The 12,502-nt window shown below is 38.1% G+C and overlaps 1 protein-coding gene across 1 annotated transcript in view; it reads left to right on the top strand.

The window, feature by feature from the left end:
• Positions 1-2,667: 2,667 nt before the first annotated feature.
• The window catches only part of LOC139731798 (uncharacterized), a 38,581-nt gene continuing 28,746 nt past the window's right edge, over positions 2,668-12,502 (top strand). Inside the window, exons 1-5 of the mRNA XM_071642670.1 lie at positions 2,668-2,974; positions 8,216-8,524; positions 9,786-9,856; positions 10,286-10,391; positions 11,410-11,506. Of these exons, the coding sequence (XP_071498771.1) occupies positions 8,293-8,524; positions 9,786-9,856; positions 10,286-10,391; positions 11,410-11,506 (506 nt within the window). The 5' untranslated portion in view covers positions 2,668-2,974; positions 8,216-8,292. The remainder of the gene's footprint in view (positions 2,975-8,215; positions 8,525-9,785; positions 9,857-10,285; positions 10,392-11,409; positions 11,507-12,502) is intronic.

A 12,502-nucleotide genomic window follows, 5' to 3' on the forward strand; every position in this document is an offset into this window, starting at 1 on the left:
ATCCATCATTTAATTTTAGGTGTGTTTTGTTTTTCTATCTTTCTTTTTGGTTGTTGGTTTTTTTTTTTTGTGTGTGTGTGTGTTTAAGTGTGGTTCATTGCTCAGATCAATCATACGAGTATGAGGACTACCGTGTGCAATCTTTACAGTGCAATGTTCAAAACAACTTTGAAAGAAAAGAAAAATCAAGCATCATTAAAATCAGTCATGAAATAAACTTTCCCATTTCACATTTTTACAAAGCAGTGATATGTATTGGTACTGGATCTCCAAATTAGATGAGGTGATGATGTCAGCTGGCATTTCTATGAAACGTATCGCTTTGCACACAAAGATATTAAAATCATGTTTTTTTGTAATAATGTAGCACTTACCACCCCATGACCCTCAAAAGTCACAACAGTGAGATTGTGACAGCAATAAAAAACTCTGATTTATAGGATACTAGCTAATTAATAACTTTATATTCTGGAAAAAACACCACAAAGTTCAGTACAGATTTGTGTAAAGTCAATGGGGACCTTTAAAACAGTGGCATCATCACTGATTCACATCTTCTACATATTTGGTTAAAGCTGCTATTACTGTTTCATGAACACATGCGAAACTTAGTATTAGAAAAAAAAAAAAATTCAATAATGTTTTTTTCAGTTTCACTGAAACCTGCACCATTCTGTTTGATTTTCTCTACCTACACAAAACAAAAAACAGTATCCCCCTTAAAGGTACTAGCCCACACTTGCAAACCCACGAAAATCAAAACTGCATAAAATAGGTCCAATATGACTTCAAGTACAAGTTATAACAGTAACATACCTCACCTGTTGCTCTTTGTCTATACCATTCGATGAAAGAGAGAAAATCATCGTTTTAAAGTCAATTTTCAAACCGGGTCAACCCGACCCAAAATCGAATTACGAGCGCGGGCTAGCTACGTACATGTAACTTACACATGTATCGCATGCATGTAGTACGTACGTGGACCGGAGCTAGCGAGTGTTATACACATGCATACGGTGCATTTTCATTTATTTTTATGAAAGTAATGGACTAATTTGAACGAAATTTTGCACAGGTGTTACTGCAATCATACCCAAACTCCATGCTAACTATGAGACCAATTGCTGCAGGTTTACAAATGTGGGCTAATACCTTTAATTAAGTAGTGTAACTTTCTAACAAACAAGTTTTTAGTAAAATAATTTGGCAGGGGTATGCCTGCAAATATTGACTAACTTCTGTGTAAAGTGAGCATGATCTCTTGAGTCATGCATGAGTGAACACACATCAAAGACAAAGGGGTCACTTTTTTTTTGGGGGGGGGGGGGTGCTCTGTGAAACATTCTGTTCCTGGTGAATATTTACATGTGTAAGTGCTGGATTTTTTTTTCAACCATCATTTGACCCCTTGCACCTATCGTGACACCTTTTTTATGTTGGGTGAGCACAATTCAAAGGAAAATAGCTGTTTAACTCGCCTGAAACCTACAAAATCCATTCAGATACAGTATCAGATATTGTTACCAAAATGTAACAGCACATGTCATATAAACCTAAGAGGGGGTTGTGTAGTGCTTGAGAGAGCACACTTTAAAGGTGGCCTCAAGAAATGCTAAAATGTACTGTTCAGATATAATGATGAAGAGGATGATGATCCACAGCATTTAGATGCTACATACAGTATAATGATATTGCATAAGGGGGGGGGGGGTCAAACAATGGAAGATAAATAAACAACAGCACTTGCAAGAGCATTCACCAGAAGCAAGAATGTTTTACAAACTCTGAGAATTGACTTTTCTGACTTTTGAAAAGTTACCATTTGTTGTCTATAATGTGTCATCCATGCATTACTCAACAGGGGTTAGAATACACTGATTTTCGGACAGAAGTTAATAAGTATAAAGATATTCCTGCAAAATTCCCATTTGATATGAATATGGAATTTGAATTCAATCATAATGCTGTGATAAAAATATGGTGCATTAACAGCAGAATGAATCGGCCAGTATGCGTCTTAATGTGCTATGTGATGTGAGTGTGTGTTCCTTATGTGTGTTCCGTGTTTGTTGTCTGCTAGCTAAGTATGTGTGCGACTTTGCTTCTGAAAAAAAAAAAAAAAAAATGGTACATTTAATTCATTCGCTCACTTTATGTTTTTGCGAAAGTCAATAAATAGCACTCTCGCAAACAATACCTCCTTGTCATCCAAGCCTGACGCCTGAACCCACCACATACACACACACACACCCCCCCCCCAAAAAAAAAAAAAAAAAAAAATGATAGCAAATTATTCTGGATAAATCACTCTTTCAAAACACTGTTACAACAGGATAGCCTTTCGTTCATGGTTATACTTTGTCTGTTTTTGTTTTTGTTTTTTTATAAATGAAAATTTTCCGAGTGTAAACTTTTTTTGACTCGCCCTGTAGTACCTCCGTGGTAGTACAGAGTGCAGTACAGTAAGGACACAAAAGATGTCCTAATAGACGAAAGTAGACGAAAAACTACTGTCGCGTATTCTTCTCGATCATACGTACGTACACACACACACACAGCACGCACTGCGTACGTTCCTGCTGGATCTGTTTTCACACTACATACGAAGTGATGTGCATATGTGAGAGCATATATCGTACATAATGTTTGCTTATGCTTACTAAGAATTATTATGTTGCTGGCAAAGTAAAATTCCAGTCATTCTAGGATCTATCCAAGTGTTGGTCATAACCAAGAAGGCACTATCTTCAACTTGAAGCTGAGATTTTCATCACTGCGACAGATTTGCTGAGCGAGGAAGTGTCAGCGCGTTGCAATCATTGTAAAATTACCGTAGATCTAAAGTGTTTCTTATTCTTAGCAGTGTTGTAGACATCTACTCGATCGAGTTTCTATCGCACTCACTCACAATGGCCATGCAATTGCTTCGTGATGATCCCACCTCACCAAAAGCAGAAGACGGAGAGTTTTAAAGGTAGGGCCTATACCATTATGTTGTTCATTACAATTATTTTCGATTGCATATCGCCTAACGTATGAAAAGTGGCAGGTGTTGGAGATCTTGCCTCCTCAACCAGTTTATTTGTAAACCGAGTGTGAAAAACCAAGCAACACAAACCAAAGCCAAACCAATGTCAAAGGCAAAGAAATAGACGAAGACATGAATAAGATATGAAGATATGCCAAGGACGGTTCAGCTGTGTAAAAATAATTAAAGAAAGAGATAAAGCACTGCTGTGCTGGATATTTGGGACGTAGTTGATAAAACAGTGACCCTAACCCTTTAACCCCAGGGCACTCCTTGTACTGTAACGTTACACACGTCACAGTTTACTGTGGGAGCTTCGCGTTGGGGCTGGTCCCAGTTACAGCTACACTCTAACATCGTTACAGTGACCTCAACACGCCTCATTTAGGCTGGTTACAGCGCCCCGCAACGGGGTTATTGATACACATAATACTATTATAATACTATAGACCGGCCCTAAGATCTATGTTGTTAACATGTAGTACACGTCTTTGCTATGTAAATGCAAGATTAACACGCTTTGTCAGTTGAGAACAGGTGCATGATTGCTGAGAACAGGCTGTCATAATGAGCTTGCACAAGATTTCTACTTCCTTTTGTTGCCGAGAATTCCGCGTACCGTACAATACGAGTCAAAAATCTGAACCCGTGATAGAATCTGCAGTATTTTCTGCCACAGTGAAATCAAATGAAGTGAAGGTGAAACTGAGGAATATTTTCTAAGTTACACAAGGTATTTAACTCTTTATGTGTCATGTTTGCATGCCCAATTCCCAACTCAGTCAACGGTGTGTCAACTTTGCATATTCTGCTCAAGATTGTACCATCTTTGTGAATTCGAGCCTTTAAGGGTCTCTACCACATTATTCGTCTTCTCATCAATCTTATTCACTCACTCTGAATCCTTCACCAGTCTTTTAACTTTGTCATATTTGGTCTGGAGTTGGGCTGTTTATAGTGTCTTGTCCAATATGCTGGGAGAGGATTGATTATGAAGACAAAACTCACCAAGCTCATCAGGCAGAATCAACAAATGAGGTCAAGGAAGAGCCTGAGAATCTGTTGCACTCTGGGTACAGACAGGAAAAATTAAAAATATTTTAAAGGAATTCTTTTCACTTCTAGACACTCTTCTTTCTGTGTCTAGATTGTTAAAGCCAAAACATACACTGTAGTTCTGGTACGCCTGAAAAAGTTGTCAAATTTCGCTCCCAAATGTGAACGTATGCCTAAGAAATGTGCAGAATAACGCTGTAATAACAAGATATTCGATGGGTAACGACGAAAATACGAAATATTAACCAAAAAGGTTCGCCGGAGTTGCAATCTCAGAACTTACCCGATCAGGGTCAGGCTAAACTCGGACGCGGGGACAACTCGGCCTCGCTTTGACAGCGGGCCGAGTTGTCCCTCTGGATTGTACAGTGTTGTACTATGGGAGCGGCCTGTATAGCGCTTCGCGTTCTTGCTAGTCGCAGTTATGGTCTGAGTTGATACAACGCGCGCATCAAAAAACCTCTGGTGCGCATGCAAAATTAGTGTGTGCCTATCAAGCACCTATAGAACAAAGATTTTTATCTAAGAACAATCAAAGACGCTTGATAAACAACAACAAGTTCAAAGACACCGCGTCTCAGCAACTCAGGTGATGTGCGTAATACGCTTGAGGACCGCCCGCTGTCCATTTGTTTTGTACAGGATTAGCGCACGCTTTCCTGTCTGTTCAGTTAAGCCTCGTTTGGTATACAGTAGAATATGGCGATCACGATTTGCGTGTAAATTGTCTGAATTAGGGCCGAGTTTTCCCTGAGACCGAGTCAGTCTGGATCCTTCTGGAATAAAGGTCGGTATACCGACTCTTATTTTTTATCTCAAAATACTCCAAAACGACTCATCACCCGGACAAATCGCGTCAGCCAGGTAAGTGTCTTTGTAGACTCTTTCGATATATTGCAAGCAAATATGAAATGGTGCCAGACGGGTTCTCAAACCCATACCAAAACTATGTTCTCACTTTAAAATGTTTTACTTTGTCATAAAATTGAGAGTAGTTTTCTTTAACTTGCATGGAAGTGGAAGGCAGGTTGAAGTTCTTGCAGCCATTCAGCCATCCATTGATTGTCAAGAAAAACAAAAGTTTCATGAGGATAACTTCTTGCACTAACCAGTCCTTTGTTCCCAAGTGGGCTCTGTCATAGTGTCAAACTCTTCCCATCTCACACACTATATGGAGGACAATATGACATACTAAAACATAAAGTGAAAATAGGCTCGGCGATACATTGCAATTAACTTGCCAATCCATAACGTATTTAGCATTACGCAGTCTGATTATCGGTTTTCGTGCTGCATGAAACAGTTTGAAGCACATTGCAGGGTTCGTCTTTCACCCACTCACCATCCTGTGGACCGAAACTGAACCTTGTCGCTGAGCACCGAACCTGACACCGCTGAATGGCTAAGCATGCTCTGACCAGTAGAGAATGCTTAAGCAGGAGGATGATCTACAGCTATTTGTGCATGTCCAGTATTTCCTCTTAAATTTAGTTGTCTATTTGCTGTGATTTTAACCTAATTACTAATTGCCCAAACCTGAAACTTCGCAGGTAGTGAGTCTGCAGGGTATATATCGACTAGCAATATGTTAATCAAATGTATGTAGCAGACTTGTGTTGGGAAATAATCCTAACCCTTTCCCACGACCGACTCAAATAGAAAAATACAAATTTATATCTCGAAAGATACATCAGCATTTCTGCCAAAAATTCATATGAAAGATGATATAGCCATATGAGATATATGTGAAGTTTCAAGGGATTTGGTAGTGTAAAATAAGATAGATACGAGAAGATGAACTTTTGAAATTTTTTGTCCTTCACTTCACACAGTGCTTTGATGACTATTATGAATTCAGAAGCTTTCGCCTCTTATCGCGGAGTTCATTGCACCGTATCGCCGGCCTGAAAATAATTACTTGTAAGGGTATAACTCCATAATATGATTATTTTGAAATACTAGTACACAGTAATGTTTCATAAAATAAACTAAAAGCTCTTCATACCTGTAACTAGGGGAACAGATCAATTTTGTAATTCTCATGTTCATCCTTTTCCATACGGTACCCATAATTATTGCCCTAACCAGAAGAAGGATCACAGATAAACCCCCTAGAAGGTAAAGTGGGATGAAGTCTAGTCTGGTAAAAAAGAAAGTGAAAGTTAGAGTCCTGACCTGTTGGAGGGGCATCCACATAATTTTGTTAACCAATCTTCACCTTCAGTATCTTATCCTGACCACACAACTGACATGGGATCCACTGTCAAAGTTTTTGATGGTGCTGTGACTGCAAGAAGATGTAGGTGGTTCCAGATCCTGATTGTGCGGGGGTAGAAGCATCAATGGTTGCTACAGTAACTTCGTACTTCAGAAGGTGACTGTGTCTGCCGAGATATTTGGCCGGGGTTATGTACACTGGAAGTGGGATATTGACATGATGGTAGTGAATCTTGAAGAACATGGTACATTGTGCAAGACGTCTGCGGGTGTGTAAAGTGTCCCATCCCAGCTTTTTCTTAAGTTCTGTAGCAGAGGTATTTCTGTGATAGTCATGGTGGACAAATCTGGCTGCAGCTTTCTGCACTTTCTCCAAGCCTTCCACTGCTCCTGCAGAGTTGGGGTTCCAAGCTTCTGTGCCATACTCTAGTTGGGCACGAATCAGCGCTTGGTACATAGGCTTGACGCTTGATGTCTTTGGAACAGGGTGACAGTGTTCTGCGCAGAAGACCAAGGGTTTTGTTGGCTTTGTGTATAATTTGCTGGCAGTGGACTTTCCATTTTAAGTTAGCAGTTATGATGACGCCAAGGTATTTGTACTGCTGAACTCGTATGGATTCGTTGAAAAGCGTGTAATCAGCTATGATTGGGTTGCGCTTGTTGGTGATGGTGAGAGCAGCACATTTCTTGATGTTAAAGCCCATCAACCACTCGGATGACCAGTCTGCTAGTTTGTTGAGATCGTTTTGGAGGATGTATGAGTCAGATGTAGAGTTGATGTTCCGGTAAATGACACTGTCATCGGCAAAAAGACGCATTTTCGATTGGATATTGGTGTTGATGTCGTTGATGTAAAGCAGGAATAGGACCGGGCCGATGACCGAGCCCTGGGGCACTCCAGAGGTGACAGGCATCCAAGATGAATGAGCCCCGTTCACAATGACTGCTTGCTGCCTGTTTGTTAGAAGTGACATGATCCACTGGAGAGTGTCCACTCTGATTCCATAATATTGCAACTTGGTCTGTAGGTGTGGGTGTGGTACTCTGTCAAATGCTTTATGGAAATCAAGGAAAATTACATCTCTAGATTGAAGAGAGAAGGCTCAGTCATCAGTCGTAGTTATGAGTTGGGTAGCAAGTGTCTGAAACCATGCTGTTCGTCCGTGAAAATGTTGTTGGCAGCAATGTGCTTACAGATATGACTCAATACTATGTTCCATGATCTTACTACAGATACAAGTCAGAGATATTGGTCTGTAGTTGCTTGGGTTACATTTATCGCCCGCCTTGTGTATTGGTGTAACAAGAGCATGCTTAAATTCAGTAGGGACATGTCCAGTATTCAGACTCTGTTGGAAGAGAAATGCCAACGCTGGGGCAATCTCATGTGATACCAGTTTTAACAGTTTAGGGGACAGTTCATCAGGGCCACTGGCATTGCCTGGATTTAGTTGAATGTCAGTGAAGGGCACTTTGTCAATCAGTTGCAATTAAAACAACTTGATGCAAGTATCATTATTTTTAATAACTTTGTCATGTCCGATATGAGACAAATTTGTATCATTCAGATGCTTTTTTTATCACTGCCTTTATAAGAAAATAAAAGTTTTGGTTAAGATGAATCTATCTGGAAGATTATAGTCTGAAATTTCACTGCATTTGCAGTAAACATGATAGAAGTAGGCATGCAATTTACATTGTTTCATGATGTTACAGGGCCATAAATTGATCATATTTTATGGAGAACATAATGAAGGTGTGGAGGTGTGCACCATGGTGGAATGATGGTGTATGTAGCATAGTGTATGCTGAAGTATAGTGTATTGCCAGTGTTGTTGGGAGGACTTTGCATGCAATTATAAAATGTTAGTGATATTTTATGTTTCTGTTTTGGATGTTTCTATGTATTGCCAGCCAAATCTTCTTGAGCCAGAAGTGGGTTTGGGCTACTCCTCTTAACACTGGTGTCGACCCTTCATTGCCATCTGGATATGGGAGAAAAGAAGGAGGGAGAGTTAGAGTCCCACTCTAACCAGTCAACTCCAACACCTCGCCGCAAGCGCTCTGTTGACACAGAGAAACATGATGGAATTGAGCGGGAACATGAGACCCGCCGCTCATCCAGCTCTAGAAAGAGTAACCTGGAATCACGAACGAAGAGGAATGCTGATGGAGACATTGTCCAGTACATGGGGAAGGAAAGCACAGTCTATGAAGTTGGAGGTATGCAACTTGTCACAAAAAAAAAAATGTATTCAAAGAAACTCAAACTGTGAATCTTAAACATATTTTTTCCTTGATTAATGAGGAAATGATATCCTCGTGGACTTCTTATCACTAGTAAAATTTATTGTGGTCTTGCCTAGATAAGTAGATAAAGTTTATCAGATCCTGTCAATGAAAGAGCCCACGTACCAACTACAATTTCTTTTTCTTTTCATCTCTTTTCTGGGAAAGGAGTGGGGGGGGGGGGTGGGTAACTTGAATAATTCATGATTTTTTTTTTGAGGGGGGATTGCTTTGTTTTATGAATATGTGAGCTCAGAAATTTTATAACAAGTACCCATGATATCCAAAGTAGCCTTCATTTGTGACTAGTAAAAGGCAGAGTTAAGAAAAATAACCTCCGTCTGTGAGAAAGAAAAAAATCTATGGTTAAAACTATGAATGTATCGCGTTTCTTTGTAAAATTGAACTGCCCTGTGTTTTAAGCATGTTCCTCAAATGTCTTGAAATGTACTGCAGGTCATAGGCAAGTAGTGTCACGTGGCATATGACTGGTTGGCTTTTTGAGAGGATCAGGGAGATAGGATCACAAGAATTGTGTAGGGCTCACAAAGACTGTGTACATGTTTTTGTTTTTGTTTTTAACCAGTACAATCTAATACCTGCTTCGATTATCCATTTAAGGTCTCTGTCAAGGGAAGCCAGTGAATGTTACTTTATCTTGTACATTACCTTTTACATCTGTCAACAACTCTTAACTGTTAATTTTCTTGTCTGAACATTCTGAAACTGTACCATCTTCTTTCCTCTTTCTCATTCTTCTCAGCACTTTAAGACGTCTTTGTGTGATTAGCGCTATAGAAATATCGTGAATCATTATTATTATTATTATTATTATTATTATTATTATTACATATTATTAGTGTTCTTGTCGTTGATGTTGTTATCATTATTATTAGTAGTAGTCGTATCATTACATTAAAATTTCTAGGATCTTGGTCAAATGCCTGAAAAAGAAGGATGGGTTTAACTCATAAGGAGAGCAAATTACTTAAATCAGTAAAAATTCACGTTATTTCTGATTCTCGTGAAATTGTCATCATCTGTCTGATTGGTTTTGTTGCTTTCATTCAAAATACCTTTATCCTCTGCATAGATTCTTCTGTATCTGGTGCTTTCCATAAAACAATTACACTGTAGATGTCAACGTTTATTCTATAGCACTCATGGAACTATTGCTCTGTGTTATTTTGTCCAGATGATGTGTACATGGAGAGCCCTCGAGCTGAACTGCCTTATTTCATCTGTTCCATTCAGGAGTTTAAAGTTGTAAGTGCTAGCATTATACTTTGTATACGCTGATGAAATGTACATGCCTTGTATTTTAATAGCTGTTCTTCCAGCTTCAACTAACCTCAATACATTTCACATCATCCCATGTTTCTGTACATGTTACCTACAATATGTACACCATTGTATGCCCAACACCCTAATGGTTATGAGCCTATCATGGAATCTTCAGTGAATAGATATACCGGTATTCAGAGATGTTTCAAATCAAGTAAACATACTCTCAAATAACAGAAATGTTTGCACTGTCATAATATTTCTTTGATGAATCTGTTGAATTCTTTGCTTTCATCTCTGGTTTCTTTTCTTCTTTTCCAGTTGTCTTTGCTTTAAAAAAATAAAGTTCAAAGATTTCTTTTGTGGTAAACATTACTTTTATTTACTGTGAATTTATCATGTTTTCTACAGAGTAAGCGGGACAATGTCCATGTCGTAGTAAAATGGTATTACCGGCAGTCAGAGGTTCCAGATTCTGTTTACCAGCTTCTAATGCAGGACAGGCATGTGGAAAATAGTAAGTGAATTGGTTTTTCGATTTGCGGTATGCAGTCGCAAAACTGGACAAAGTCAAGAGTGATATTTTTTTGATGCTGTTTTCTATGGCTTGAGCGTAAATTCTGTGTATTATCAGAAATGGTGTATCAGAAGCAAAAAATATAGTGAAATAGTTTTTGTAAGGGATAACTACATGCAATATACATCAGGATGACTTCATCTCTAATTGCATGTTTTGTGATGATTTTTGAAGAAAAATGAGAAAACTAATACTGAATTGATATTAAAACCATCTATATTTCTTTATTGATGGTAAATGTGCTGCTGTAAAAGGTGATATATTCGTGGCATGAAATTTTCACGAATTGGAGCCAATGGCCTTTTTCGTGGCATGAAATTTCGCGAATTAGCCACTGGCATTCAATGCATATAATATAGACAAGAACTTTTGCGTGCATTTTAATTTGGCAAATCTTGGCGCTCACGAAATTAAAATGCATGCGAACATTCCTCGTTTTACAGTATTTGAGAGATGATATGATCAACTTGCTGATAAGTACATTTAAAAATTGTATTAAACAAATTTTAAGTTTTAGTTTACTCCATAGTATAAAAAAAAAAATGTTTCAAATCACATTACTTGCTGCACATTTACCAAGTTGTTCATATTTGTATGTGGCATCCATGCACAGCAAGTCTTTTTCCCAATCAGACTACAATCTGTATCATATTTGGGACATAAATATTTCTTTATCATGTATGTAGTGATATGTGATTTTTTTTTTTTTTTTGGGGGGGGGGGGTTGTTTGTTTGTTTGTTTGTTTTTTGCTGCAAGTATCTACGTGTATGTGAATTTAGATTTCCAGTTATTGTTTAGATGAAAATCATAAGTATTTCATGTAAGACATTTCCAGTCATGACCTAAAAATAATTCATGAATGTTGACCATTGAAATGTTGTCATGTCATGTATTTTTGTTTGTTTGTTTGTTTGTTTGATTGATTGATTTTAAGTGTGCTGCTCTTTTTGTTTCCAGACTCTGGCCAGGATTTAGTCACTGCAGATCCAATTGCAAAAGGCAGAGAGCTGTTCATATCAGATACAATTGAGACATATCCTGTTTCTGCACTCAGGTTTGTGAAATTTCACCATCAAGTTTTTCTTTTGTCACTTAGATAGTTCTCAATAGATTATTTCTTTAGTAATCTTGTTTACCAGCTTGAAAATACATGTAATGCTCATCAAATTTTAATGCCCTTGTCTTACCAAAATCAACCAAAACATAGGAAGAAAAAGTCTTTGCGCATGCCAGACCATCCCAGTGGAACGCCCTCCTGAAGACATACAGAAATGTAAATTGTCTGAGAAATTGTCTTTGTTTACTGGACCTTGAACATTCTGCAGAGTGGATTCTGTGCACTTAAAATCGCATTGATTACAATTATCATTATTTCTACTTTTCTCATGTAATTGTTTTATCAAATATAAGTGACTTAAATCACAGCTAATCCTGTCTTCCTTTATAGGCTTTGTCTTGTCACACACTGTGCTGCTGTTCAAGCAAATTGATACAGATGTGTGTATGGTCACATGTGCAACAAAATACAGCCGTATATTATATTATGTATATAATATATATATATATATATATATATATATATATATATATACATGCATACATACATACATATATATGATTATAAACATACATATCATATATAAACATGAACATACAATATAGACCCTATGCATACTCTGTTGGACATTTGAATAAGGCTTTTTTTTTTTTGTCTTTCTGGAAGGCTGCAAAAGGTTGATATTCATGAGGTTTCAAGGGCCCTTAGGCAGGCCCTGGACCCCAGCCGCAAGGGGTTTCATATATTGCACACATATAGACCATGGTACATGGATCATTCTTTGAATCAGCAACAGTTTGGTCAGATGCTAGCTTGGCTGTGCAATTGGGTTCAAAGGTCAAATAAATTGCATTCTGTATCTTGGTTAATACAAACCCTATTGCCCCCATATTTTGCACTCATATAGACTTTGTATTATTGTTTGTTTCAGTGAATAACTTCGTGATCAGATGCCGTCTGGTTGTATAAATTAGGGTCAAATGTGAAAAATAC

Source organism: Diadema antillarum, unplaced genomic scaffold, assembly GCF_040938485.1.
Source record: "Diadema antillarum isolate AM-2024a unplaced genomic scaffold, OU_Dant_1.0 seq00000385_RagTag, whole genome shotgun sequence".
Taxonomy (NCBI): domain Eukaryota; kingdom Metazoa; phylum Echinodermata; class Echinoidea; order Diadematoida; family Diadematidae; genus Diadema; species Diadema antillarum.